General features: G+C 35.7%; 1 protein-coding gene across 1 annotated transcript in view; it reads right to left on the reverse strand.

Annotated features, from left to right (window-relative positions):
* The window catches only part of LOC111144100 (contactin 3), a 247,201-nt gene that overhangs the window by 34,499 nt on the left and 186,856 nt on the right, over window positions 1-25,846 (reverse strand). The window contains exons 13-16 of the mRNA XM_022498228.1: window positions 3,723-3,840; window positions 2,719-2,877; window positions 2,470-2,619; window positions 931-1,001 (exon numbers count right to left, since the gene is read on the reverse strand). Coding sequence (XP_022353936.1) covers window positions 931-1,001; window positions 2,470-2,619; window positions 2,719-2,877; window positions 3,723-3,840 — 498 coding nt within the window. The remainder of the gene's footprint in view (window positions 1-930; window positions 1,002-2,469; window positions 2,620-2,718; window positions 2,878-3,722; window positions 3,841-25,846) is intronic.

Below are 25,846 nucleotides of genomic sequence, written 5' to 3' on the forward strand. Positions count from 1 at the left end.
AATAAATGAGTTCTAATCCTTAGTCTTTTGCAAAACCCATCAAATAATAATTGACATTGTATTAAGAGGTTCTGTAAAAAAAGGAGAAAAACGTCAGTGGCACAGTCAGGTGCTTTAAAGAGACATACGCCACTTTTTCATAGCCATCCAGATAACTAGTTGGAATTTTCTAAAGTTATTCAGAATTTTTTAAGCACCCTGTAGCTCCAATCTGAGTTCTGTATCATAAGATATACTTTCAGTTGAATATACCTCATCACTTGAGTCAAATAAAAATCATCTAATCCAGAATGTTGACTTTAGGGAAAAAAATTACCTATTGATATGATGATTAAGTACAAAGGACTAAAACTATAAAAAAAAAAAAGTAAAAATAATGTATTAAGGTCAAAGCTGTATTTAGATCATGTCAACAATTCCTACTGACACTCCTTCATGATCTCTTAACTTTTTATTTTTCCATCAACATCTTCAAATAACACAGCCGATTCTCATGCTTTCTGACTTTAAATGTGCTAATTACATTTTTTCCTAATTACAACATAAAGCAAGAGCTGAGAGCATGGCCAGGAAGCAAGCACCTGCTGGAATCAGTGGGTGAACATCATCAGTGGGGTTACAGCTGCGTGGAAAGCCGTGAGGACAGCTTGAGAGCAAACAGCCAGGACTTGACTCTCAACCCCATGTTTACCAGCCAAATGACCCGGGGCAAATTATTTAATATTCTCTATGCCTTAGTGTTTTCATCTACAAAATGTTGCAAGAGTTAAATGAAAAAAAAAAAAAACCCACAACAAAAAACAAATCGGTTCTAGAAATAGTGATTAGCATAGGGTGAGCTACTAGTACTATGACCCACCACCAGCACCACCAGGGGCTGTGAGGGGAAGAGCAAACCCCTGAGGGGGAGGCTGCTGTCCAGACACTTACATCCCAAGTTATCACCAGCTCAGACCGGCTTCCACCACCTCCACTGACTTCTGAAGGAGGCACTTCCGGAACTGTGTAGGTCAGAGAGACAGAGATAAAACCCTATTTGCATTTGATTCAATGTTGCTTATTTCTAATATTTGAAGTATTTGGATCACTGGCACATTATACATATGTGTGTGTGTGTGTATCTGGATCATGTGAGACATACATGCAATATCCATATATGCATATTTATCTTTGAGGAGATCATCAAATAATTTATATTTGTATGAAATTTTCATAGCTCTGCAACACCTCAAACAATAAGAAAAAAATGACTCAGGATAGAGGTCAATACAACAAGGGAAAGTGATTCCCTGGGGATGATGGGAAATGAACCCAGCATGAACGTTTCCCTTGTGACTCTTTCACATTACAGATATAATTGCTGTATCAACACTGACTTTGCTTAAAAAAAAAAAAAACAAACCTAGACTCAAATCCTCAAATCTTGTTATGAGGTATTGTTTATACACCTCACATGGGTATCAAATTCCCTGTTTACACTGAGAACTTTATGCTTAGTAATTTCTATGACACAACTAGAACAGAAGTTCCTGAAGGTGTGTCTTTGTTCAGAGCTGTAGCCACCATATCGAGAAAGTGCTGATCACACAGTAGATACTCCATAAGTATGTGTTGTATGAATAAACAAATGGACTGCAAAGATTGGTGTGGTTCTCCTATTTCTCATAATTCCTGCCATAAATATCACATGCATTGTCCTGAGTGAAAAAGCATCATTAAAATTACTGAAACATGTTCCCTGACTTCTATTTTGGCTCAGTTCCTAAAGTGACATACTAGCTATACTTCAAACATCATTTTAATCAACATTAATTAATATTACAGATTCTGAAAAGGAAAGTCTATAGATCCTCTCAGAGGCCTCAGGAATCTGATACTACGAACTTGTCCTAAGTTTCAATTTCAATGTTAGGGCATTTTTAGAGTTATAAAAATAGTCTTAAAGTTAATATTAATAGTCACCCAAAACATAACATTTTAACAATGATTCTCTCTTAATCTAATAGCTGAGGGATCAAAATATTCCTGATCATTGGTCACTTGAGCTCATTCATGGAGCTTGGTGGTAAAATGAGATTTCCTAGCAGCAGAACTCCCAAATGTCATTATCTTATCAATTTGTCAATGCTTGTTATAAACGAAAACAGCATTTCCCCTGTTAACAGGGTGACTATGTCAGATAGTAATTATAACCTTAAGTGACAAAAATATATTCACTCAACATGCACTAATGAACGCTGATGATGGACTGAACTTTTGGAAATGTCACATTACATCAGAATCACTTACAAGAGTGTCTTCTGACAAATGCCATATGGCCAATTCTGCTATTAGGTAGGTCAGATAATTGCAACAATGGATTATTGAGGTTAATCCCCTGCTGGCCTGGAGGCCAAGTCCGAGAGAAATGGAAATACACATCCAGGGAAACCTAGTAACCTATTTTACTCAGAAAACAAAAACACTAACCTGCCTCTTCAGTTCTTACTTTTTCTGAGGGTAAACTGGGTTCTCCACCTCCGATTTTGTTACTGGCTACAACCCGAAATTCGTATTCCACCCATGGATTTAACTCGACGACTGTAGCGGTGTGTGTTTTCCCATCAATAACCTCAGGCACTGAAAAGGAATATGTCAGAGAAGTGACATTCTGCAGGTTTTAGCACTGGTTTAAAACCCATTTATAGGTACCAACGGCATTTGACTCTTTCCCTTTACCTGTTGTGGCAGTTTGCCAACCCACGGAGAAAGGTGTCCTCGCCTGAACAGAATAGGATATAACTGGGCTATGGTTATCTGTACCTTCTTTCCAAGAGAGCTGGGCTGTGGTATCTGTAATTTCATCTACCTTCACATTTTCTGGTGGCCCAGGTGAACCTAAGAAAGGCAAAAATGCAAAAGTGGGCAGCAATTCCATAATATCATCTTCTACCCAAGTGAAGAATGCCACATGATCAATGTAATACCGACAATGGATCCTAATTTCAAAAGTACTTAGCAAAAAAGGGTATTTCCCTAGCAATACAACTACTGCATTTTCTTTTGGACATTTCTGTTGTTAGATATTCAATCTGGACAGGAGTCAGTAACATCAAAATCATAGTATTCTAGGGTTGCAAATGATGCCCACGTTTTGAGGATTTCTGCACCCTTCCAAATACAACATCATTTACTTTTGGCATGATGTCTTTTCCTTTAATCTACTGGTGCACCTCTGTAGTTACCAGTTTGCTTTCCAGAGCTGTTTTAGTCTACCACGCACTCTGGTCATTTTCAGCCCAGTAGCAAATCAGTACCTTGGACAGTGACTCAGATTGGCAAATTCTCTCATGGCATTCTGGATGATCTCGGGTTTTTGGAAGTTGTCATATACACATTATCACTATTCTCTTTCATATTAAACACTACTGCTGCATTAATGACATGCTCAAAAACACATCAGCTTGGTAGCACCTGTGAAATGCTGATTACAGTGAGAGCTATTCGCAGGGCAGAGTTGAGATATTTATTTCATTGAATTAGCACCCATCCTTATCATCACAGTCTCTGGTCTATTTGGGGGGAGGGAACCAAATCAATAATACAACTCACATGTTCATATGCGGTCTCATGGTTTTTCCTCCAGTAAGGAATGATCAGTTAAAATATGAGATTAAAAAAAAAAATTAAACGAAACAAAACAAAACAACAACAACAAAAACCACTGAGGCATTGATGTCTACCTCTTACTATGAGGTCGGCGGCAGATGAAACACTGTCCACCCCCGTCTGCACCATACACACATATTTTCCACTGTGTTTCAGCTGAATGTTTCTGATCATTAAATCACCAGATGAACTCTGTTGGAAAAAAACAGGTAATGAACACACTGTCATTTTGAAAATGGGAAGAATTCTTGAAGGCTGCAGCCAACAACACCATTGGGATAAAACCCATATTTAGAGAGAAGACCAAGGAGGTTCAAGACTGTAGACTGCTATAATGGAATGTATGGAAATAAAAACAAGTTAAAAACCATACGTGGCTGCACACATAGATTCCTGTAGCTAAATAAACGACAAGATTTCCCCTGAGCATTTATGGCTTCAAAAGTAAATAAGGGCAGAGATTATGGTCTCAGAGTCTATTTACTTCCACTAGGGTGACACTTCTTTTTATATCCACTGCTCAGCACCAGCTCAACTCTTTTCTCTGGTTCCAACCTCTATGCAATTATCTGCCTGAGAAGAGGAGGGAAGCATTTAGGTATCTGGTGAGAGATAAATACAGCAGGACAAGAGGATTACCATGGTTGAAACATTTTTCTGATCACATTGGTGCTTAAAAAGCCTACGCTATTTAATTTGTTCAATACAGAATTTAGGAATAGTCAGTATGAACCCCTCAAATAAGAAGAAATTACAACACTTTAAACCCTAAAAATAACAGCTGTCCATAAAGACACTTGCTGGCATCCTCTAGCACCAATTAATGGAGCAAATGTATTTCTAAAAGCTCAACTTCAAATGGTCTGCATTTTAAAAGAATATAAAATCATGTTCATAAAATTACTTACTGCAGGCCAGTTCCACGCATTAGTAAAAATAGGAATGAAAATAAAATGATTTGGAAAGCAAAGCTCTTTGAAAATGATCACCAACCGAATCATCTCTAAACTGGTACACAGAGGAAGCAATGGTGTTTATCTTGTTAATTAAAAGGATAGGTTTACTCTTGGGTTTTCCTAGTATTTTTTTTGAAAGATAGATTCCATTCTCCAGCTTTTAGGCAATTTCCTAAGATCTCCTACAGGGCAATTCTTTAAATATTATTTCCTAGGCTTTGGATTTTGAATGGGCTATGCATTCTCTGTTGGTCAGGTTGTGTGGCTTCTGCCTGAATGTCTTGGGTACTGGGAGAAAGCAGACGTGAGGTGATTGATGGCTGTAATTAAATGATAATCCAAAAACTGTTAAGTTTGCACATTTTACTTTCATCAAGTTGAACTTTTTTCTTTCCCTCCCTCTCTTTTCTCCTCAGGGTTATTTAGAAATTATCCCCAGGACAAAACCTTCAATGCTTGCTGACCTTTAGAAACTCTTCCGGTTTTATGAGCTCCATATACTCACAGGAGGTTGATGATCATTTCTATAGAAATCTCTTCTTTTCAGGGAGGTAAGAACTGTTACTATTAAATTCCATCAAGCCATTGAGAGAGTTATTATTCTTCCCTATGTTTATTTGCTTATTTTGAAAGCAGTTCGGTAAAAGAAAATTGGAACTGGACCTTCCTTATGTCCTTAGACACATAAATACAACTAAAAGGCACAATGGCTGGTTATATTTGTTGAAACTATAAGGAAGAGACAGATATTGGATGTGTCACTTCTTTTCACTTATGGTATGGGTGGGTGAAGAGAGAAAAAACTTAGCTCATGTCAAAACCAAACTACCTTCCTGAAGAAATGTAGTTAGGCTGACCATCAGGGGAAATATAATTTTTAATTATCTAATTACAATGTAGAGTGGAGAAAGGAAGCAATTAAATAAGACACATGAACAGTAGGAACCACTGATTTTTTTTTCAGCACTAACATGAAGATGAATGGATGAATACATAAATAGAAAGTAAAATTTATCAAAATTTAGAAAGGATGCCTCTTTAATTTCTGTCTCATTCAACAGAACATATTTGTATTGTTCTTCAACTGCTTCTTTCTTACCATATCTATTCTTTTAAAGGATCAATATACAGCCTTAAAGATCCACCTTAACAAAAAAGTTAATCGAGTGCTTGCCATGTTAAGTCCACTCCAGGACAGTGAAGTACCTAATACATGGTCTCTGCCCTCTAGAATGTAAACCCAAGTCAGGGTAACAGATATATACATGTGAAGCAAGTTATTTTTATAAGATTAGAAAGTTTATTTATGAAGGTTAAATAAATTTGCATGGCATAGACCATTTATAGATAACTTCAGAAGAAATGAGACAATTTCAAGTCCTACTGAGGATGTGGGACAACTGGAAATCATTATGCTAACAGCACTATAGATTAGTAGGACTATTCTGGGCAACTATTTAGAAGTATCCACTAAGGCAGGACATATGCATAATTTATGACTCAACAATTCCACTCCTAAGTATACACCCTACAGAGATGTATACATATGCTCAACAAAGACATTTATAAGAATGTAGCAGTGCTACTCAAAATAAAAACAACCTAATCAGAATCACAATGAAGTAGATGAATTAGCAGGACACTCATTTAAGCAAATATTATTAGACCATGAGAATGAATGAATAATAACTCTAGATCAACGTGGCTGCCTCAACTTCAAAGATAAAAACCGGATAGCAAAGAGCACATTACAGTAATCTATTGTATCACAAGTGTGGATTATGGTTGCCTTTCAAAGGATGACTTCTGAGATGAAGGTCATACTGTTTCCTGATTTTGGTGCTGGATACTTGAGTGTGTTCATTTCGTAAATATTCATGGAGTCATACACTTCTGATCTGTGCATTTTGGCGGTAGAATATAATAGTTCTTAAAATGCAGTTATTATGACATACAGCTATATGTTTAAATGTTCCACATTAAATAGGACCACAGGCTGAAGTGGCCAAATAACATGATTATAATTCTAAAGTCCAAATTCTTTCACAGGAATGAGAGACATTTACTGCTAATAATTTAAGTACCTATACTATTAATTAGACTATCCTATAATTTCTTACCAAGATGAAACTGAAAATTCTCCAACATTAAAGAAGATAAAAAAGGAAAAGGCAATTCCCAAGGAAAGTTTCACTTATATCAAACCAGTTCCTGTCCCCATCAATTTTTCATTGTTAATGGTTACAGTATAGCTAATTGCTGATTAACCATGATAAAGGTAAGAGAAGTGTGTCCAGAAAAACACAAGTAAAATTAGTAAACTATAACTCAATAAAACTGAAAAAAATTGTCAAAATGTGGTAAATCAGTACTCAATAGATTATTTCTCAACATGTTTGTCAATAAAATTGCATCCCTTATTTAGATATATTTAGATTCAAATAAAACATTTTTAGGAACACTATTAATTCTTTGGATAACAAATAGCTTATAGTTTGTTGTCTATTAATTAGTTTGTTAGTATTTCTTTGTGTTGTTTTCCTAAACTCTCCTTTCCCCAAACCCCTTTCCTCAAATACAGAGGATAGACAAGAACTGGGCAGAGGCAGAGTCAAATCTTTTTTTTTTTGGACATTTCCCATCCTTCTTTCCCTTAAAAGCTCCCTCTCAAAGCACAACGGTGCAATTTCCACCCTTTCCCTCTTCAATGCTGCTGATCAGAGATTTACTGAGAAACGGAGATTTTAGTAACGGGACAGGCATATTCTGATGGCATACACAGGCATTTAAGAAGCAGGAGACATTTCCCTAAGTTATAAGAATTCCCTAAGTTCCAGAGTAGAGAGCCCAGATATGGACCTGCAACATTATGGTCAAATAATCTTTGAAAAAGCAAGAAAAAACATACAGTGGAAAAAAGACAGTCTTTTCAATAAATAGTGCTGGGAAAATTGGACAGCTATGTGTAGAAGAATTAAAGTGGACCATTCTCTCACACCATACACAAAGATAAACTCGAAATGGATAACAGACCTCAATGTGAGGCAGGAATCTATCAAAATCCTAGAGGAGAACATAGGCAGTAACCTCTTCGACATCGGCCACAGCAACCTCTTTCAAGGTATGTCTCCAAAGGCAAAGGAAACAAAAGTGAAAATGAACTTTTGGGACTTCATCAAGATCAAAAGCTTCTGCACAGCAAAGAAAACAGTCAACTCAACAAAGAGGCAACCCATGGAATGGGAGAAGATATTCACAAATGACACTACAGAAAAAGGGCTGATATCCAAGATCTATAAAGAACTCCTCAAACTCAACACACACAGAACAGATAATCACGTCAAAAAATGGGCAGAAGACATGAACAGACACTTCTCCAAAGAAGACATACAAATGGCTAACACACACATGAAAAAATGTTCATCATCATTAGCCATCAGGCAGATTCAAATCAAAAACCACATCGAGATACCACCTTACACCAGTTAGAATGGCCAAAATCAACAAGACAGTAAACAACAAGTATTGAAAAGGATGTGGAGAAAGGGGAACCCTCTTCCACTGTTGGTGGGAATGCAAGTTGGTGCAGCCACTTTGGAAGACAGTGTGGAAATTCCTAAGAAATTAAAAATAGAGCTACCCTATGACCCTGCAATTGCACTACTGGGTATTTACCCCAAAGATACAGATGTAGTGAAAAGAAGGGCCATCTATACCCCAATGTTCATAGCAACAATGGCCACAGTCTCCAAACTGTGGAAAGAGCCAAGATGCCCTTCAACGGACGAATGGCTAAAGAAGATATGGTCCATATTTTTAATGGAGTATTTTGCCTCCATCAGAAAGGATGAATACCCAACTTTTGTATCAACATGGATGGGACTGGAGGAGATTATGCTGAGTGAAATAAGTCAAGCAGAGAGAGTCAATTATCATATGGTTTCACTTACTTGTAGAGTATAAGGAATAACACGGAGGACATTGTGAGATGGAGAGGAGAAGTGAGTTGGGGAAAATTGGAGGGGGAGACAAACCATGAGATACTGTGGACTGTGAGAAACAAACTGAGGGTTTTGGAGGGGAGGGTGTGGGGGTTGGGTGAACCTGGTGGTGGGTATTATGGAGGGCACGTATTGTATGGAGCACGGGGTGTGGTGCATAAACAATGAATTTTGGAACACTGAAAAAAACCCTAAAATTAAATTAAGAAAAAAAAAAAAAGAATTCCCTAAGTTCCTTTTGAAATGCCCTATCTTTTATTTTTTTAAATAAAAAGATTTCACTTTTTTTTTTGACAGACAGAGATCACAAATAGGCTGAGAGGCAGGTAGAGAGAGAGAGGCGGAACCAGGCTCCCTGCTGAGCAGAGCGCCCAATGCGGGGCTCGATCCCAGGACCCTGGGATCATGACCTGAACTGAAGGCAGAGGCTTTAACCCACTGAGCCACCCAGACGCCCCGTGAAATGCCCTATCTTTTAAAAATAAGATAATTCATCCAAAACTATCTATGCTTATCCACCTGTACTTTCGATGCTGAGGATACAATGGTGAAAAAAACAACAGTCCATATGTTCATGGGTTTTATAGTTGAAAGACAGTCATTAATCATACGCGTATAATAAATCAATGTAAGATTATAATATAATAATGCTAGCTCAAAGCACATAGAGGAATCTATGATTTTCTGGAGTTTTGGTGAATTAATAGTTGAGCTGAGATTTGCAACATGAGTACAAGCTAGCTAAAAAAAGAGGGTTATAAAAAATGGTTTATACTAGGGCACTTAAACAATATACAAAGACCCTAAGGCAGGTGAGAAGATAGTCTATTTGGGAGTATGAGGGGAGAGAGGATATCAGGGGTATAGTTAATCCACAAATTGTTCATTTGTCCCCCAAAAACACAAAGTTCACTGTAGATAGTTTCAAGTTCATATTTATACCTTGATGACAATAAAATTTTGAGTTTCTTCTATTTAAAAAATTTTTAAAGTTTCACTAGATTTACTTGATTATCCAATTATTTGTTCATCTAGTGATATAGGTGTCTCCCAGGGAAAAATTCCATTTCCAGAACATGTTACAGGTATAAACAGTAAAGGGATGTATAAGCCAAATCATCTTTGAAATAAATGCTAAGGAAAATTCAGTGTGCATGAAATGAAATAGAAGAGGAGCTTATTAACTTTTTCCCTATATTTTCTCAGATGATGACGCTAATGGAATTTTTTATATAATTTAAAACCTACTCTGCCCTGGGCAGTGGGGTAAATGCTAAATAGTACATGATATGATAAGCCATGCCAGGTGAAAATAAATAAGTAGATCATTAATAATTATGGGTAGGCTGAAAGTACACTGTGATATCTAACATATGCTAAAAATCAAAGAATAAAATAAAACTTAGAACCCAGGAAACCTCTTGAATGGAGCAAATGTAGCATAAACTTGCAGTATAAAAAATTATCAGCAAAAACTAATTCCCTAGTAAGCATTCTCAATGTAAATGCTGCTGCTGGACTGCCAAGAAGCATAATTTTTCAGTTTAAGGGGGGAAAAAAAGCCTTTGATGACTATTTGGAAGGCAAGGTTGAATAGGTGGTCCTCCTCCTTTTTGTCACTTTCCACAGCCTGTTATTGCACAGATTCCAATATAAATCATTCAACCCATCACTGGGTTGCCTTCCAAATCCTGACACAGCATGCAAATCATATGCAGGTGCCTTGAAAGCAGTCAAACCTGCTGGTGCCTTCTGGAACCTGGGTGGTGTTTTCCTCTGTGAATGTCCCTGAAGGAATTGCTGGTAGACCTGTATCTCTGATCAACCAAATCAAAACTTGCCCCCCACCAACCCAAAACAGCTGCAGCAAGGTCAATTCCATTGCAAATGTATACTGTTCATACAAGGAAAAGAAACAATTAGAAGTCACTGAAACATGAAAAAAAGGTCCTAATACTAAACAGTCTTAGTTTTGTTGTCTAAGAACTTCATCTGAAACTGTCCAGTGCTTGCTTATCCAAACAGGTGAGACTGAAAGGCAGGTAATAGGAGTCTGCTAATATCAAAATTTGCAGTATATTCCTCGATATCAATAAATTGGAGTAATTGCTCCATTACTGGATTGAGAGTCCCAGCCTGTTCCATCGTAACTATTTTTGGAAGAGTGACACACAAAAAAATGATAAAAACTCAGTCAAAGGCACTTTATGCATATTTTAGGTTGTGTCCGATACCCGTTTGCTGTAAAGGAATCAGCTTTTCTATCGCAACATCGAGTTCTTATTAACAGCATGGGACATTTCTTTTCTGGGTGGTGGTATGCTGATGGAGTATCTAACTAAGAATCTGTGGCATCAGGATGCCTCATCTTTGTTCTCATAGCAATTTTAACTCAGTTTCAATAGAGTTGTACCTCCACAGTTGTATGTTGCCATATCCCAGTACAAAGACTCTTATTTTTTTTCTTAAAATTATAAACTTTTTTAGACTTACATTTGTATGGAAATTGATATGGAAAATGTATGTCTTCATCTTAAATGGGAAACTGTTAACCAAAATAATAGTTACCTGCCAAAGTGAATACAACAAGTGGAAAACAGTGCAAAGAACACTGTCCAAAATAATGTAAATGGACATTAGCTGGACACATTCAAGGTTTCTGAGACTGAGACCTTTGCTCTCTCAGTTAAAAGGCGAGATTGGCTACTATTAGAGAACCATTAGTGACAAACTGAATGCCATATTGAAACATTCTCCTTGATTTAACCTATATGATTGAAACAAAATTAAAAATAGAATAGATCTCTCATTCTACCTTATTTAATACTGCCTCTTGGTATGTGGTCTGTGCTTTGCAAAACATGGGGCTATACAGTTCACTACACCCAGCAGTTCTCCATGCTGGCTAGACAATAAATTTACCCGAAGCATCTTAAAAAAAAAAAAAGAAAGAAAAACAAAACAAAACAAAAAAAACCCAGAAATGCCTAGGTCACATCCCAGAACAATTAAATCAGAATGGACTAGGAAATGTAGACCCTCTACCTGATTCTAATGAGCAGTCAGTGTCAACACTCATGATACCTCCTGAGATGCTCCATTCTTCATCTTCACTTCTTTTATAAATAATCACATTATTTAGGCTCTAAATAATCACTCACATCTATTCCTAACTCTAAAATTCTGCAACTAGTAAGTGCATGAGAAAATCATTAAGTTAGGCTGTTTACTGATGGGCTCATAAGCTAAGAACAGTAATCCTATACATATTTTAATCATAGAGTATGGGTGAGAAAGCCAGTACTTGAAACAGGTACCGTAGGTCAATCACAAGACACATTTCCTTACAATTAGACTGTCTTGGTATGTTTACCATAATTAAAAAAAAAATAGACACTGAAATAATTCAACATGCTGATACATTTCTCTAGATTCACACAGAAACTTAGTGTTACTCAACATGAATTACTCTAGGATTTCTCTGGATTTATAGAATAATTCTGACACCGAGTGAAAGTATTTTAAGTCATGAGACTACCCTGAGTAGCAATTTAACTCGTAGATCAGATCTTTCTCTCTTCTTAAATCCTTATATTATAAGCTTAAAATTTAGTAAGAGATTTTGTCCCTTGTAGAATGAAAGGCTAGTATATAAGAATAAGACTTTCTCATACACAGGAATAAAAAGTCATTTCATGGAAACTTGACTAAGCTGTGCCAAATGTCTTATGTTTGTTTATAGTTTTAGTTACTATTGCTATGTACCTAAAAGTTAGTGGCTTAAAATAACAATGATCATTTATTCTACTCTGGATTTGGTGATTTAAAGCAGAGATCACTGGGGGAAGTTCATCTCTGCTCTAAGTCTCATCAGCCAGGGTGGCCCGCAGGGGACTAGAAAGCCCATTTGCATGACTGGTAAGTTGAGGTGGGCTGCTGGCTGGGAATTCAGCCATACCTGTGGGCTGGGGACTTTAGTTCCTCTTGAGGTAGACCTCTCCACAGTGTGCTTGGGCTTCCTCATATTATGGTGGCTGGATTCCAAGAGAAATTGTGCTGATGGAACAAGATAGAAATGCATGCATTTTTACGAGCTAGCCTTAGCAATCACATAGCATCACTCCTGATCTTTTTTAGGGCTCAAGGAGTCATAAAGGACTAGGTTTCAAGGTAGGAGACATAGATTTCATCACTCAGTGGGGAGGAGTGTCAAAGTCATTCTGAAAGAAGAGCAAGTTGATAAGGGATGTTGTTACAGCTATCTTGGAAACATGGTTGGCTATACTCCTCCAGAAATCTCTGTATGTACAATACTACCTCTTTTTTGGGCAGCTGACCTATATGCACTACATATAAAATGGTTCCTTCATACTCTGCCATTTCCTTGGGCTCCCATCAGGAGATCTGAGGGAGAGGGACAGTGAGTTTGGGGTATTTACTCACCAAAATTTATCCTTGTGAGGTTGTTTTGAGCGGCTATACCCAGGACCCAAAATAGGTTAAAAATAACAACAGCAACTACAACAGCCCTTGCTTGGACACCCCTCCTTTCATGTTGTTAGCCTCTGCGAGTCAGAAAAAGGACTCCTAAGCAGTCAGAGAGAATAAAATTATGCCATCTCCCAGGAGAAGTGTTCAAAAAGAAATCTCACTGTGTTTATTACAACAGCAGACCAATGTATTCCAACAGTTATCCCAACACTTTAGAAGTGTAGGTTTCCATCTCAAAGTCTTACTGAAGAAGATTAAGAAAAAAGACAAGGTTTAATGTCAAATATGACTATTGCTAGCTATTTTTTCTGGTAAGAGTATGATCTAAAATTTTAGAGTCAGTATAAGAAAAACTAAAAAATAAGAGTGTTTACTGTAATAAAAAAAACACCTAAAATTTCCAATTTGTGTCTAAAAATTTAAACTGTCCCAAAGGAACCATTTATTCTTTACTTTCTTATTTAGGTTCAGATCAATTAAATAGTATAATTAAATATTATGTCTTGCAAAGTAGAATGATTTTCTTTCTGAAATTGGGACATAAAATCTAAGCTAGCATGAACAATTACAATCCCATAATAAAAAGGCAAATAACCCAATTAAAAAATGGACCAGCTACCCTGACTTCTGGTTTTCAGGTCGTGTATAAGGAGCTTAACATCAGTTCGTTTTAAAAGCAAGTAAAAAGTTGAATGAACTGAAAAATCAACACCTCATGTTAGATCTGGTATAGAAATGAAGTCATAGAGAAAATCACTGTCTCCCAAACTGGGAAAAAAACAAAAACAAAAATTAAAAAATAAAACAAAACAGGTAAATACAGAGAATACTAATTTATAAGCAGAAACTTGCTCAGGAGCCAGTCGTGGGGGTAGAGAAACCTGAACTATAACTGATGAATTGCTGGAGGGTCACTGTGGACAAACCAGAGAGCTACGGGGAACTCCAGGGAACAATTGTAGTGGGTTTCCCACACTTCTGTGAGCTGTTCTTCCATGAGTTCTTCGAGGTCACCACACTGACTACTGGAGAAAAATCCCCCTGTGTTTCTGGCAGGGGAAGGGAACAAGAATCATTCATTAGGTTGAAATAAGCCAAAGCATTTTGTTCTTAACAAAGCTTGCTTTCAGGAAAAACTATTTTACCAGGGCCTACCCGGCTGGGGTTTTTATCAGAGACAAATACCTCTTCTGGGGGAATACCCAAATCCAGCTCCTTCTCACCTTCAACATGGGGAACAGAAACGGACAACTTCAAGCCCTGCGGACATCCCATCAAATTGGGGAGGGGAAGAAGCAGCACAGGTGAAATTCACAGCCCAGGAGAACAACCTCACCAAAAGAATGAGATTTAATCAGGATTATGGAATGCTTTCCCTTTCCCCACACCTTATACTGCATTAGTAGCGACCAATTTACTGCCCTTCTTTCCTCCTAGTGCACCATCTGCCTTTCAACAAAAATTGACAAGGCACATCAAAAGGCAAAAAAGAGCAGAAAAGGCACCCAAGTATGGCAGAAATGTTGGAATTATCAGACCAAGAATTTAGAAGAACTACAATTAATATGCTAAGGGATTTAATGGAAAAGCAGGCAATATGCATAATAGATGGACAATGAAAACAGAGAAAGGGAAATTCTAAGAAACAACAAAAAAGAAATGCTAGAGATCAAAAACACTGACAGAAATGTAAAAAATTAATGGGATCATTAATAGACTAGACATGGCTGAGAACACAATCTCTGAGCTTGAGAATATGACAATCAAATCTTGCAATACTGAAAATAAAAGAGAAAAAGGCTGAGAAAAAACATTCCAGAACTATAGGATAACTACAAAAGTTGTAATATACATTTAATGGTGATAACAGAAGGAGAAAAAAAGAGAAAGAGAAAAGAAGTAATATTTGAAGCATAAATGACTTAGAATTTCCCCAAATTAATGTCAGATACCAAACCACAGATCCGATAAGCTCATAGAAAATCAAGCAGGATAAATGCCATTAAAAACTACACACAGGCATATCATATTCAAACCTCAAAAGAAATCAAAGAGAATTTTGAAAGAAGCCCAAGGAAAAAACACTTTACGTATAGAGGAACGAAAATAAGTTATATCCAATGTCTCCTCAGAAATGAAGCAAGCTAGAAAACATATCGAATGAAATATTTACTGTTGAGAGAAAAAATTCATCACTCTAGAATTCAGTACTCTGAAAAGTGAAAGGAGAAGTATATACTTTTCTCAAGCAATAAAAAATATTAAGGAAATTTGTTCCAGTAACCTGCCTTGCAAGATGACAGAGGTCAGGAACTTAGATTTTCATAACGAAAGAAAGAACATCAGAGAATAAATAAGTAAATGTAAAGTAAAAACTTTTATTCTGCTTTTTCTTGATAGATCTAAGAGTTAACAGTTTGTTCAAAACACTGTTATCAAAGTGAATTTGATTTTATATATAAATATAGATATATGTCTATATGAAATGAAAGAAATGGGGGTGCCTGGATGGCTCAGTGGGTTAAGCCTCTGCCTTCGGCTCAGGTCATGATCTCAGGGTCCTGGGATCGAGCCCCGCATCGGGCTCTCTGCTTGGTGGGGAGCCTGCTTCCCCCACTCTCTCTGCCTGCCTCTCTGCCTTTTGTGATCTCTCTCTGTCAAATAAATAAATAAAATGTTAGAAAAAAATGAAAGAAATGATAGAAGGGATAGGAGGAAAGAATTAGTAATATTTTGTTATTATAAGGTACCTGCACTACCAGCGAAGCTGTACACAGTTATTTGAAAGTAGAATGCAATTGGTTGTAAATATATATTGCACAGTCTAGGATAGTTACTTAAAAAATAGTATAATTGGATATACTAAGAAGGGAGAGAGAGAGTAGAATCATATAAAATGCTCAATTAAAACAACAAAAGGCAGGGAAAATATGGAAGGTTAAAAACAGAAACAAAGAACAAGGGCAACAAAAAGAAAACAGAAGAAATATGATAGATATTAATCCAACTTTATCAATAATCTCCTTAAATGTCAATGTTCTAAATATACCAAGTAAAAAATGGAGATAGAGTGAATTAAAAACAAGAACCAACATAATATTGTCTATAAGAAACTCACTTAAATATAATGACACATGTTGCTGGAGGGTGGGAGGGTAGGGATAGGGTGGCTGGGTTATGGACATTGGGGAGGGTATGGGCTATGGTGAATGCTGTGAAATGTGTAAGCCTGATGATTCACAGACCTGTACCCCTTGGGCAAATAATAAACTATATGTTAATAAAAATAATTAAAATATATATAATGACACATAAAGATTAAAATAAGTAGGTGGAAAAAATATGCCATGCTAACACTGATAATAAAAAGACTGGAGCTACCCTCTGACCCTGCAATTGCACTACTGGGTGTTTACTCCAAAGATACAGATGTAGTGAAAAGAAGGGCCATAAGCACCCCATTGTTCATAACAGCAATGGCCACAATCACCAAACTGTGGAAAGAGCCAAGATGCCCTTCTTGGATAAAAGAAGATATGGTCCATATATACAACAGAATATTATGCAGTCATCAGAAAGAATAAATATCCAAATTTTGTATCAACATGGACGGAACTGGAGGAGATTATGCTGAGTGAAATAAGTCAACAGAGAAAGTCAATTATCACATGGTTTCACTTACACGTAGAGCATAAGGAATAACATGGAGGACATTAAGAGAAGGAAAGGAAAAGTGAATTGGTGTAAATTGGAGGGAGAGATGAAGCATGGGAGACTGTGAACTCTGAGAAACAACCTGAGGGTTTTGGAGGGGCAGGGGTGGGGGGGATGGGTGAGCCTGGTGGTAGGTATTAAGGAGGGCATGTATTGCAGGGAGCACTGAGTGTGGTGCATAGACAATGAATCTTGGAACACTGAAAAAAAAGTGGAAGTAGCTATATATATATATAAATTTTTTAAAAGATTTATTTATTTGAGAGAGAGAAGGAGAGAGCATGAGTGGGGGAAGGAGCAGAGAGAAATGTGGAGAGAGAATCCTCAAACAGACTCCCCGCTGAGTGGAGAGTCCAGAATGGGTGTTGATCCCAGGACCCCGAGACCATGACCTGAGCTGAAATCAAGAGTCAGCTGCTTAGTTGAATGACCTGCCTAAGCACCATGGGAGCAGCTATAATAATTTCAAACAGGGTTGACTTTAAAATAACAAAAGTTACCAAAGACAAAGACAGGCATTACCTAAAGATAAAGTGATCAATATTCAAAGACCTAACAACTATTAATGATTATAAACCTAACAACAAGGAACCAGAATATATAAAAGGAAAAAACTGATAAAATTATAAGGAGAAATAGAGGAATCCGCTATTATAGCTGAAGAATTTAAAACCCATCTATCAAAATGGACAGATCCAATAAGTATATACAGTAAGAACATAGTTGAACTGAACAGCACTATCAATCAACTGGATACAATTGATATCTATAGCCTCCTTCCTTCAACTACCGCTGATTATACATTCTATTCAGGCTCACATAGAACATTTACCAAGAAAGACCACATTATGGGCCATAAAAAACACCTTAACAAATAGGAAGGGAAAGATATCCTACAATGTCTGCTCTCAGACCACAATGGAATTAAACTAGAAATTGGTAACAAAAAGATAGGTGAAGATAGCTGGAAAATCCCCAAATACTTGATATTAAACAGCATACTTCTGAATAACATGTAGGTCAAAGAAAACATTTCAAGAGAAATTTAGAAATATTTTGAACTAAATATAAATGAAAATATAATTTATCAAAGTTTGTGGGATATAGAGACAGCAATGGCTTTGAGGGAAATGTCCAGCATTAAATGCATATATTAGAAAAGAAAAAAAGATATAAAATCAATAATCTAAATTTCAATCTTAAGAAACTAAAAAAGAGATAATTCAAAAGTAAGTAGATGATACAAGATAATAAGATTAGAAAGCAATGAAATTTGAAACATGAAATCAATAAAGAAAAATCAATGAAACCAGAAACTGATTCTTTGAAAAGATCAATAAAATTAATCAACCTCTGGTCACACTAATTAAGAAAAGAAAAAGAAAACACAAATTACCAAATGAAAGAAGAGGTACCACTATGGATTCTATAAACATTAAAGTGCTAGCAAAGGAATACTATGAATTATTCTGTGTCCACCAATATGATTACCTAGATGAAATGGCCAAATCTCTGAAAGTTACATTCTACCAAAATACATGTAAGAACTATGCTATTAAAGAAATTTAATTAATAATTAATTAATAATGCTCCCAAACAGAAAGCAAAAGACCCAGATGGTTTCACTGGCAAATTCTACCAAACGTTTAAGGAAGAAATTATACCAAGTCTCTACAATCTCTTACAAGAGATAAAAGCTAAGAGAGCTTGTCCCAACTCATTTCCTGAGGTCAGCATTACCCTAATTAATACTGAAATCAGATGAAGACATTGCAATAAAAGAAAACTACAGGCCAATATCTCTCATGAACATATAGATAAAAATCTACAACAAAGTATTAGCAAATCAATTCCGATAATGTATAAAAATTTAGAAAATACAACCAAGTGGGGGTTATTCCACTTATGTAGGGTTGGTTCAATATTTGAAAATCATTTAACGTAATCCATTATGTCAAGATTCTGATTAAGAAAAATCTTTCAAAAAATGTCTATTTCTTTCTTCTGCCCATTTTTAATTGGATTATTCACTTTTTGGGTGTGGAGTTTATAAGATTTTATATATTTTGGAATCTAAGCATTTATTGCATATATCTTTTGCAGATATCTTCTCCCATCCCGTAAGTTGCCTTTTAATTTTGCCAATTTTTTTTCCTTCACTATGCAGAAGCTTTTTATATAGAGAACAAATGATGGCTACCAGAAGGGAGGATGATGGGGGGGTTGGTTTATATTTCAAGGAGGGTACCTGTGATGAGAAAGGGATGATGTATGGAAGTGCTGAATTATTGTATTGTACACCTGAAACTAATATTACACTGTATGTTAACTAACTGGAATTTAAATAAAAACTTAAAAAAAAAAAAAGGACCATAACATCAATTTTGCCATATTCAACTGGTGACACAAACCAGCTTTGGTACAGTGGGGGGTGGGGTGGGGGAAAGAAAAATCACATGATCATATCAACAGATGCAGAAAAAGCATTTGATGAACAAGAAAGAGAGAGAAAGAGAGAGAGAAAGAAAGAAAGAATGAAAGAAAGAAAAAGAGAGAGAGAGAAAGGAAGGAAGGAAAGAAAGAAAGAAAAAGAAAGGAAGGAAGGAAGGAAGGAAGGGAGGAAGGAAGGAAGGAAGGAAGGAAGTTGGGTAGAAACACTGGGAAGAAAGAAAGAAGGAAAGAAAGAAAAGGAAAGAGGAAAAAAGGAAGGAAAAAGGAAGAAAGAAAAGAAAGGAAGGAAAGCCTATTCATAATGAGAACTCTCAGCAAACAAAGAATGGGGGAAATTCCTCATCTTGATAGAGAACATCTACAAAATACCTATAATTAACATAATTAGTGGTGAGAACCTTAAAGCTTTCCTGCTAACATCAAGAGCAAGACAAGGATGTTCCCCTTCATCACTACTCTTTAACACTACTAGAAATCCTAGTAATTCAATAGACAAAAAAATAAGTAAATAAATAAATAAATAAATGGTATACAGATTGGAAAGAAAGAAACAAAACCATCTTTTTTTCTCAGATGATATGATTATCTATGTAGAAAATCTGAAAGAATCAATAAAACACTATGTTTGGAAATAAGCAATTATAGCAATGTTGCACAATACAAGGTTAATATACAAAAGTCAACTTCTCTCCTATATAACAGTAATGAACAAGTGATTTTGAAATTGAAACACATTACCATTTGTACAGCATTTAAAAAATGAAATATTTAAGTATAAATCTAACAAAATAGATATAAGAACTGTATGAGGAAAACTATAAAATTCTGATGAAAGATATCAAAAAAACTAAATAAATGTATAGATATTCTATGTTCATGGATAGGAACATTCAATATTGTGAATGTCAGTTTTTCCCCCGATTGATGTATAGAACACAATTTCAATTAAAAAATCCCAGCAAATTAGTGTATGAATACTGATAAAGTGAATCTAAAGTTTACATGAAAAGACAGAAGACCCAGAATAACCAATTCAAAATTGAAGGAGAAGCACTAAATTGGAGGACTGACACTACTGAACTCAAGACTTACTAACAGGAGGGGTGGATTCAAGAGTGGAATCCCATTATGCACTAAGACAACAACTGATGCCCTTTCCCCAGGGGAAAAAGTCATCTCCCAAGTGGAGTGATACAATTTTATTTAAAATTGTGGGTGTACAAGATGAAATTCACAGCAAAATCTTTCTAAAGTTTTCTTTAAATATCTGCATCTCCTCCAAAGTTTTACTCCCCATGACACATCCCCATTTTTTTTTCTAACATACTATCCAAAGAACAGTCATTCCAAAGTCTTCTCCATATCTCTCCTCAAATTCTCACAGTTTGTGGGAAATCCAGGAAAAGTTTATGAAAACTCATAGGAAAAGAATATTGGTTTTCTGACTACGTGAAACTGAAAACTTTTATGAATGATAAACAGCAGAAAAGTGACATACTGAAAGAAGATATTCCCAGTGCATAAACTAAGATATAATCAATAGCTTGAATACATAAGGACCTACTGCAAATCTGTTAGACAAAGTTCTAAATCCCAACAAGAGAAATGAATAAAGGATACAGATTTGCAATTTATGAAATAAGCCTATATCATATCCTAAAATAGGAAATGACAGTACATACTGTGAGTTTATGTCTATGGAAACAATTTTTTGCTGTGACCTCAGGAAAACACTGTTTAACGGACACATGACATAGATGAGATGAAAATCTGATACACACAAATGTCAATTTTACTGCTTTGTCTCTGACAAAAATAAAATACATCTTTTTGGCTTAATGGTTGTCTTTGAGCTGCCTGTGTTTTGTTTTTTTAACTTCTGAAAGTCATTCCCTATTGTCAGATAAAAAGAAAAATATTTTGGGGGGCACCTAGGTGGCTCAGTTGGTTAAGCCTCTGCCTTTGGCTCAGGTCATAATCCTAGGGTCCTGGGATTGAGCCCTGGATAGGGTTCCCTGGTCGGCGGGAAGTTTGCTTCTCTCTCTGCCCCTCCCCCTGCTCATGCTTGCTCTCTCTCTTTCTGAAATCAATAAATAAAATCTTTTAAAAATGTTTTTGAATATTCTTCTACATAATAATCCAAGTAGGTGGATTTTGTCAATTTTTCTATCTAGAAATAAAAAGGTAATTTTTTCTCCTCTTTTCCTGCAGAGGTAATCTTCCATTTCACAAGAGTAAGTAGTAAACTCCCAAATGTTTTGATCTGGGGGAGTCAGTTATAATTCTAAATATTTCTGTGATATCTAAAATGTTAATAAATGAACAGAGAGTTTCTCAAGCTCACTACTGATCTAAGAACTGAGAAGTTGGTGATAATGAGATATCACTTTTCAACCATCTGTTTGGCAAAAAAACTTTTATAAAAATGAAGAGAAATAGGTATGGGAAAGGATTTGGGGTAACAAGCACCCTCATATTCTGCTGATAGGAACATAAATTGCTGTATCTTTCCTGGAAGACAATTTAGAGACAAAGCTATCATTACTGCTCTCAGTAGTAACAGTAATAACAAGAACTAACCTGTTGTTCTAAGTGCTTTATACAGATAGACAGCTATAAAAAGGATACATATAGATATATAGATACACACAAACACACATATTTATCAAAATAAGACACTGTTATCACCTCAGTTTTACAGATGAGAAACTCAGGCAAAGAGAGATAAAGGTCAACAGTTCATAAGAGAATGAAATAGGTTTTAAAGTTGTAATTTTGAATTCAGATTTTTTTAATGATGAACATAGATAATTCTTATCAAATCCAGCAATTCCTTGCCTGAGCAAACATCCCCATTTTCGACAAGGTTTCACTATTCTTCTTTCAAAATACTATTAACTATTCTTTTTCTTACCTATTTCTTACTCTTATACTGTCAGAATTATTTAAACTAGAATCGGATTGTTGGTTATTTTAAAACCATGGAAAAATCTAAGAAAAATTAAAAGCCTCAAAATACACAGCTATTTTATTTCAGCCAGGAGCACCAACATTTTGTGATTCTTTTTCTTTCTTTTCATCCAACCATCCATCCATCCATCCATCCACCCACCTACTCATTCATATTAACAAAGTATTAAAGCTTTATTTAGGTCTTGCATCCTAATACAAATTAACATATATTTTATCTTTTCAGGGAGTTTTTTTGTTCTACTATACTTTCTTTTCTATTACTGTTGGTACATAAAAAAGCTATCTTTTTTTTTGTAAATTTATCTTGTATCTAAACAGTTGACTGAACTCTCACTATTTAAAAACTTAGAGTTGATACTATTGGATCTTGAGTAGCTCAAATATCATTCTGTCCTCAAATTATGGTAACTATGCTTCCTTATTTTCAGAGTTAAGTCATTTATTCCTGTTTATACCTCACTGTTTGTCCAAACATTTCCAAATGTTTTTAAAGTAATGGTATTTGTATGTTTCCTTTCTTTTTGCTGATTTAAATAAAAGTATTCCTGGCATTTCCCTTTAAAGACATTTTTGGGATGTAGAGGAAGCATTTTCTGTTTCTACAATAGGTCATTAATTTTATTGAATGTCTTTTAAATACCCATTGAGAATACTGTGGTCTATTTTATTAGATCTATTGATATGATGCAGTCATATTGGCCAGAACATCCCCATGTAGTTTTCAAAGGGTCATTATCATTATTTTAATATAATGCTCAATCTCATTTGACAAAGTGTCATTTAGGCTTTCATACTGTATTCATGAGATGAATTTATATCTACCAATTATTTGCTATCTTGCTAGATTTTGTTCTTAGGAGTATGTTAGCTCCAAAAAAATAAATTGAAAAGATTTTTGAACTTTTTATGTTGTCAAATAGTTTATATAACATTTATCTGGTTCCTGAAAACTTGAAAAAAAACCAGTAAAATTATCTGTACCTAATAACCATTTTTGGTGGGGGAGGGTGAAGTTGGTGGCTATTGATTTACATGTTTGCATGCTTAGTGGATCTACTTAGGTTTCCTAAATCTTATTAGTTTTGATTACTTCTATTTTACCAGAAATGTTCCATTTAACTGAATTCCATTAAATATATATGAGTTCAACATGGAATGCCATTTCAAAATATTTATTATCTGCTATTCTCTTTCTCATTTCTAATTTTAGTTTTATTATTATGCTTCACTGATATATTCTTGAGATTATCCATTGCTTTTTGACATTATCCAGTTTGTACTTCCATCTCCTTTATATATAACAGTTCTGCTATTTTTCTTTTCTAAGTTTTATGAGGGTGTGAAAAGAATGAAAAGGAATGCATTACTTTCTATTTGTATGGAAAATTTTTATATGTATTTGTTTCTCCCATTATAATAGAGCATCAAAATTGTTTTTTTCTAATTTTGGCAAATTGATCTGTTGGCACTTAAAATAAGAGCTCTTGGAACTATATACCAATTTTGTTTCTCATTTTTCTCTTTGCTTTTGACTTGATATATTTTAATGGTATATTATTTTGAGCATTATAGTTTACGATTATTATATCTTCATGACAGAGCAAACTTTTTTAAAAGGTACTTACCCTTTTTACTCTTGAGATTTGCCTTGAATTATTATGATCTTTTTACAAAATAACACTTGTTATTCTCTCTTTTTTGTTGCATTTGACTGATAAATATTTGCGTATCTTTTCACGTACATCCTTTTATTCATAGCCTTGGTTTTGTTTTAACTCTGATATCTTTATGGTCTTTAGTTCAAGGTACATATTATTTGGTTTGACTTCTGCCCATCTTCTTATAAATTTAAACCTTACCAAGTCTCCACTAAAGGTAGATTTGGACCATTCATCTCAATAAACATTTCACTTCATGAATACAGCCCTGGGGTGCCAATCACACTTTAAGAAGAAAGAGAGACTCTGTATGCCTGGTTGAGCAAATGATGAGTTAGGGAAATAAACTCAACTTAAACTGTTTTGTGCACTTCCCTTTTTCCATAAGCATTGTAGAATACTTGTTTTCTCAACCTTAAGCAGCTTTGTGGAAAGAGCTGGACTTCAGGAAAGTGTTCAAGATGAATAATAGTAATTCCTCTGGTTTAATCACCACTTTTATAGACTTCTTCCTGAATATATCCTCTTCGTGATCATTCCAAGTCAGGTAATGTTTTGAATTTGGGCAACATAAAAAATTTATAAGACTCTCCAAGTAGGAGATGCTTAAAAACTCAGAGTATAGCCACAACTAGTGTTTGGAATGAGTGCTTTGTCTCAGATCTGTATATAAAATGCACATATAGGGCACCTGGGTGGCTAAGTTGGTCAAAGATCTGACTGTTGATTTCGGTTCAGGTCATGATCTCTGGGTTGTGGGATCAAGCCCTGAATTGGGCTCCAGACTGGGTGAGGAGCTGGTTGAGATTCTCTCTCTCTCTGCCCCTCCCACCCCTCTAAAATAAATGAATGAATGAATAAATAAATAAAATGCATATATAACCTTTTTTAAAATATCTTTTTCTCGTATTACAAAAGCACTGTTATTTTCAAACTTTTAGTCCTCATACCCTGATAATTCTATGAAACAAATCAAGTTAAAGTGACCACAACTGTGTTATTACACACAAAGGATTATTTGTAAAGATATTCTTTCCTACCACCACGAGCTGGGAAATGCATCAAGTCCTGAGGCTTACGAGTAGCTGCCGTAACAAGAGTGAGCCTGGGCTGTGGGAGATAAATCATCCTGAAGCCAGCCACTCAAATGAATGGCAGTCAGCGCTGAACCAGTCACTGCTAAACCTCTTATTGCTTCCAGTGACTGTTATCCACACACATTCTAATTCATCATAGATCCAATTCCACAAAATGTTTGTAAAGCCGTACAGCTTGGCTCTATACATTTTTCATTTCTAAACACCTGCACCACATCAAGTTTATCAAAGCATATCCATTTAAACATCCATTAGAATTATACAGTGACCTCTTTGTAAGTTTCGGTTCTAACGTTTCTATTTATAGTGAGCCCCCACCATATGATATGTCTGAGTCCAAAAGGTAGCTTGTTAGGCCAGTCAAAATTGTCCTTGAATGTTCTAAAAATTATATTTAAACTGCTAGACCCCAGCCACGTAGGTCCCAGCTAGTGATGTTCTTTTGTTTCTCTTGAACTGTGGGCTATTATCTCTCTTATCCTGTTATTGGAAGCTAAGGTATACTTAAAAGTAGAGAAAGATGTTTTACTGGGTGACTGATGGAATCTCTCTCCATTCTCTCTCTCTCTTACTTTTTTATATTTTCACTGGGTCCATGCAGTGGAATTCTGTTGGTCAAATATATAAGAGAATGCAACTGTATATATATTGATGAGCTTATGTGTCTCTCTCTCTTTTTTTTTTCCCTTCAGTGGGGGAGAGAGGCAGAGGGATCAGGAGAGAGGGAATCTCAAGCGGACTCCACGCCCAGCACAGAGCCTGACATGGGGCTTGACCTCACAACCCTGAGATCAAGACCTGAGCCAAAATCAAGAGCCGACGCTTCACTGACTGAGCCACTCAGGCACCCAAGCCTA

The sequence above is a fragment of the Enhydra lutris genome, unplaced genomic scaffold (assembly GCF_002288905.1).
Source record: "Enhydra lutris kenyoni isolate GAN:26980312 unplaced genomic scaffold, ASM228890v2 scaffoldscaffold10, whole genome shotgun sequence".
Classification (NCBI taxonomy): Eukaryota; Metazoa; Chordata; class Mammalia; order Carnivora; family Mustelidae; genus Enhydra; species Enhydra lutris.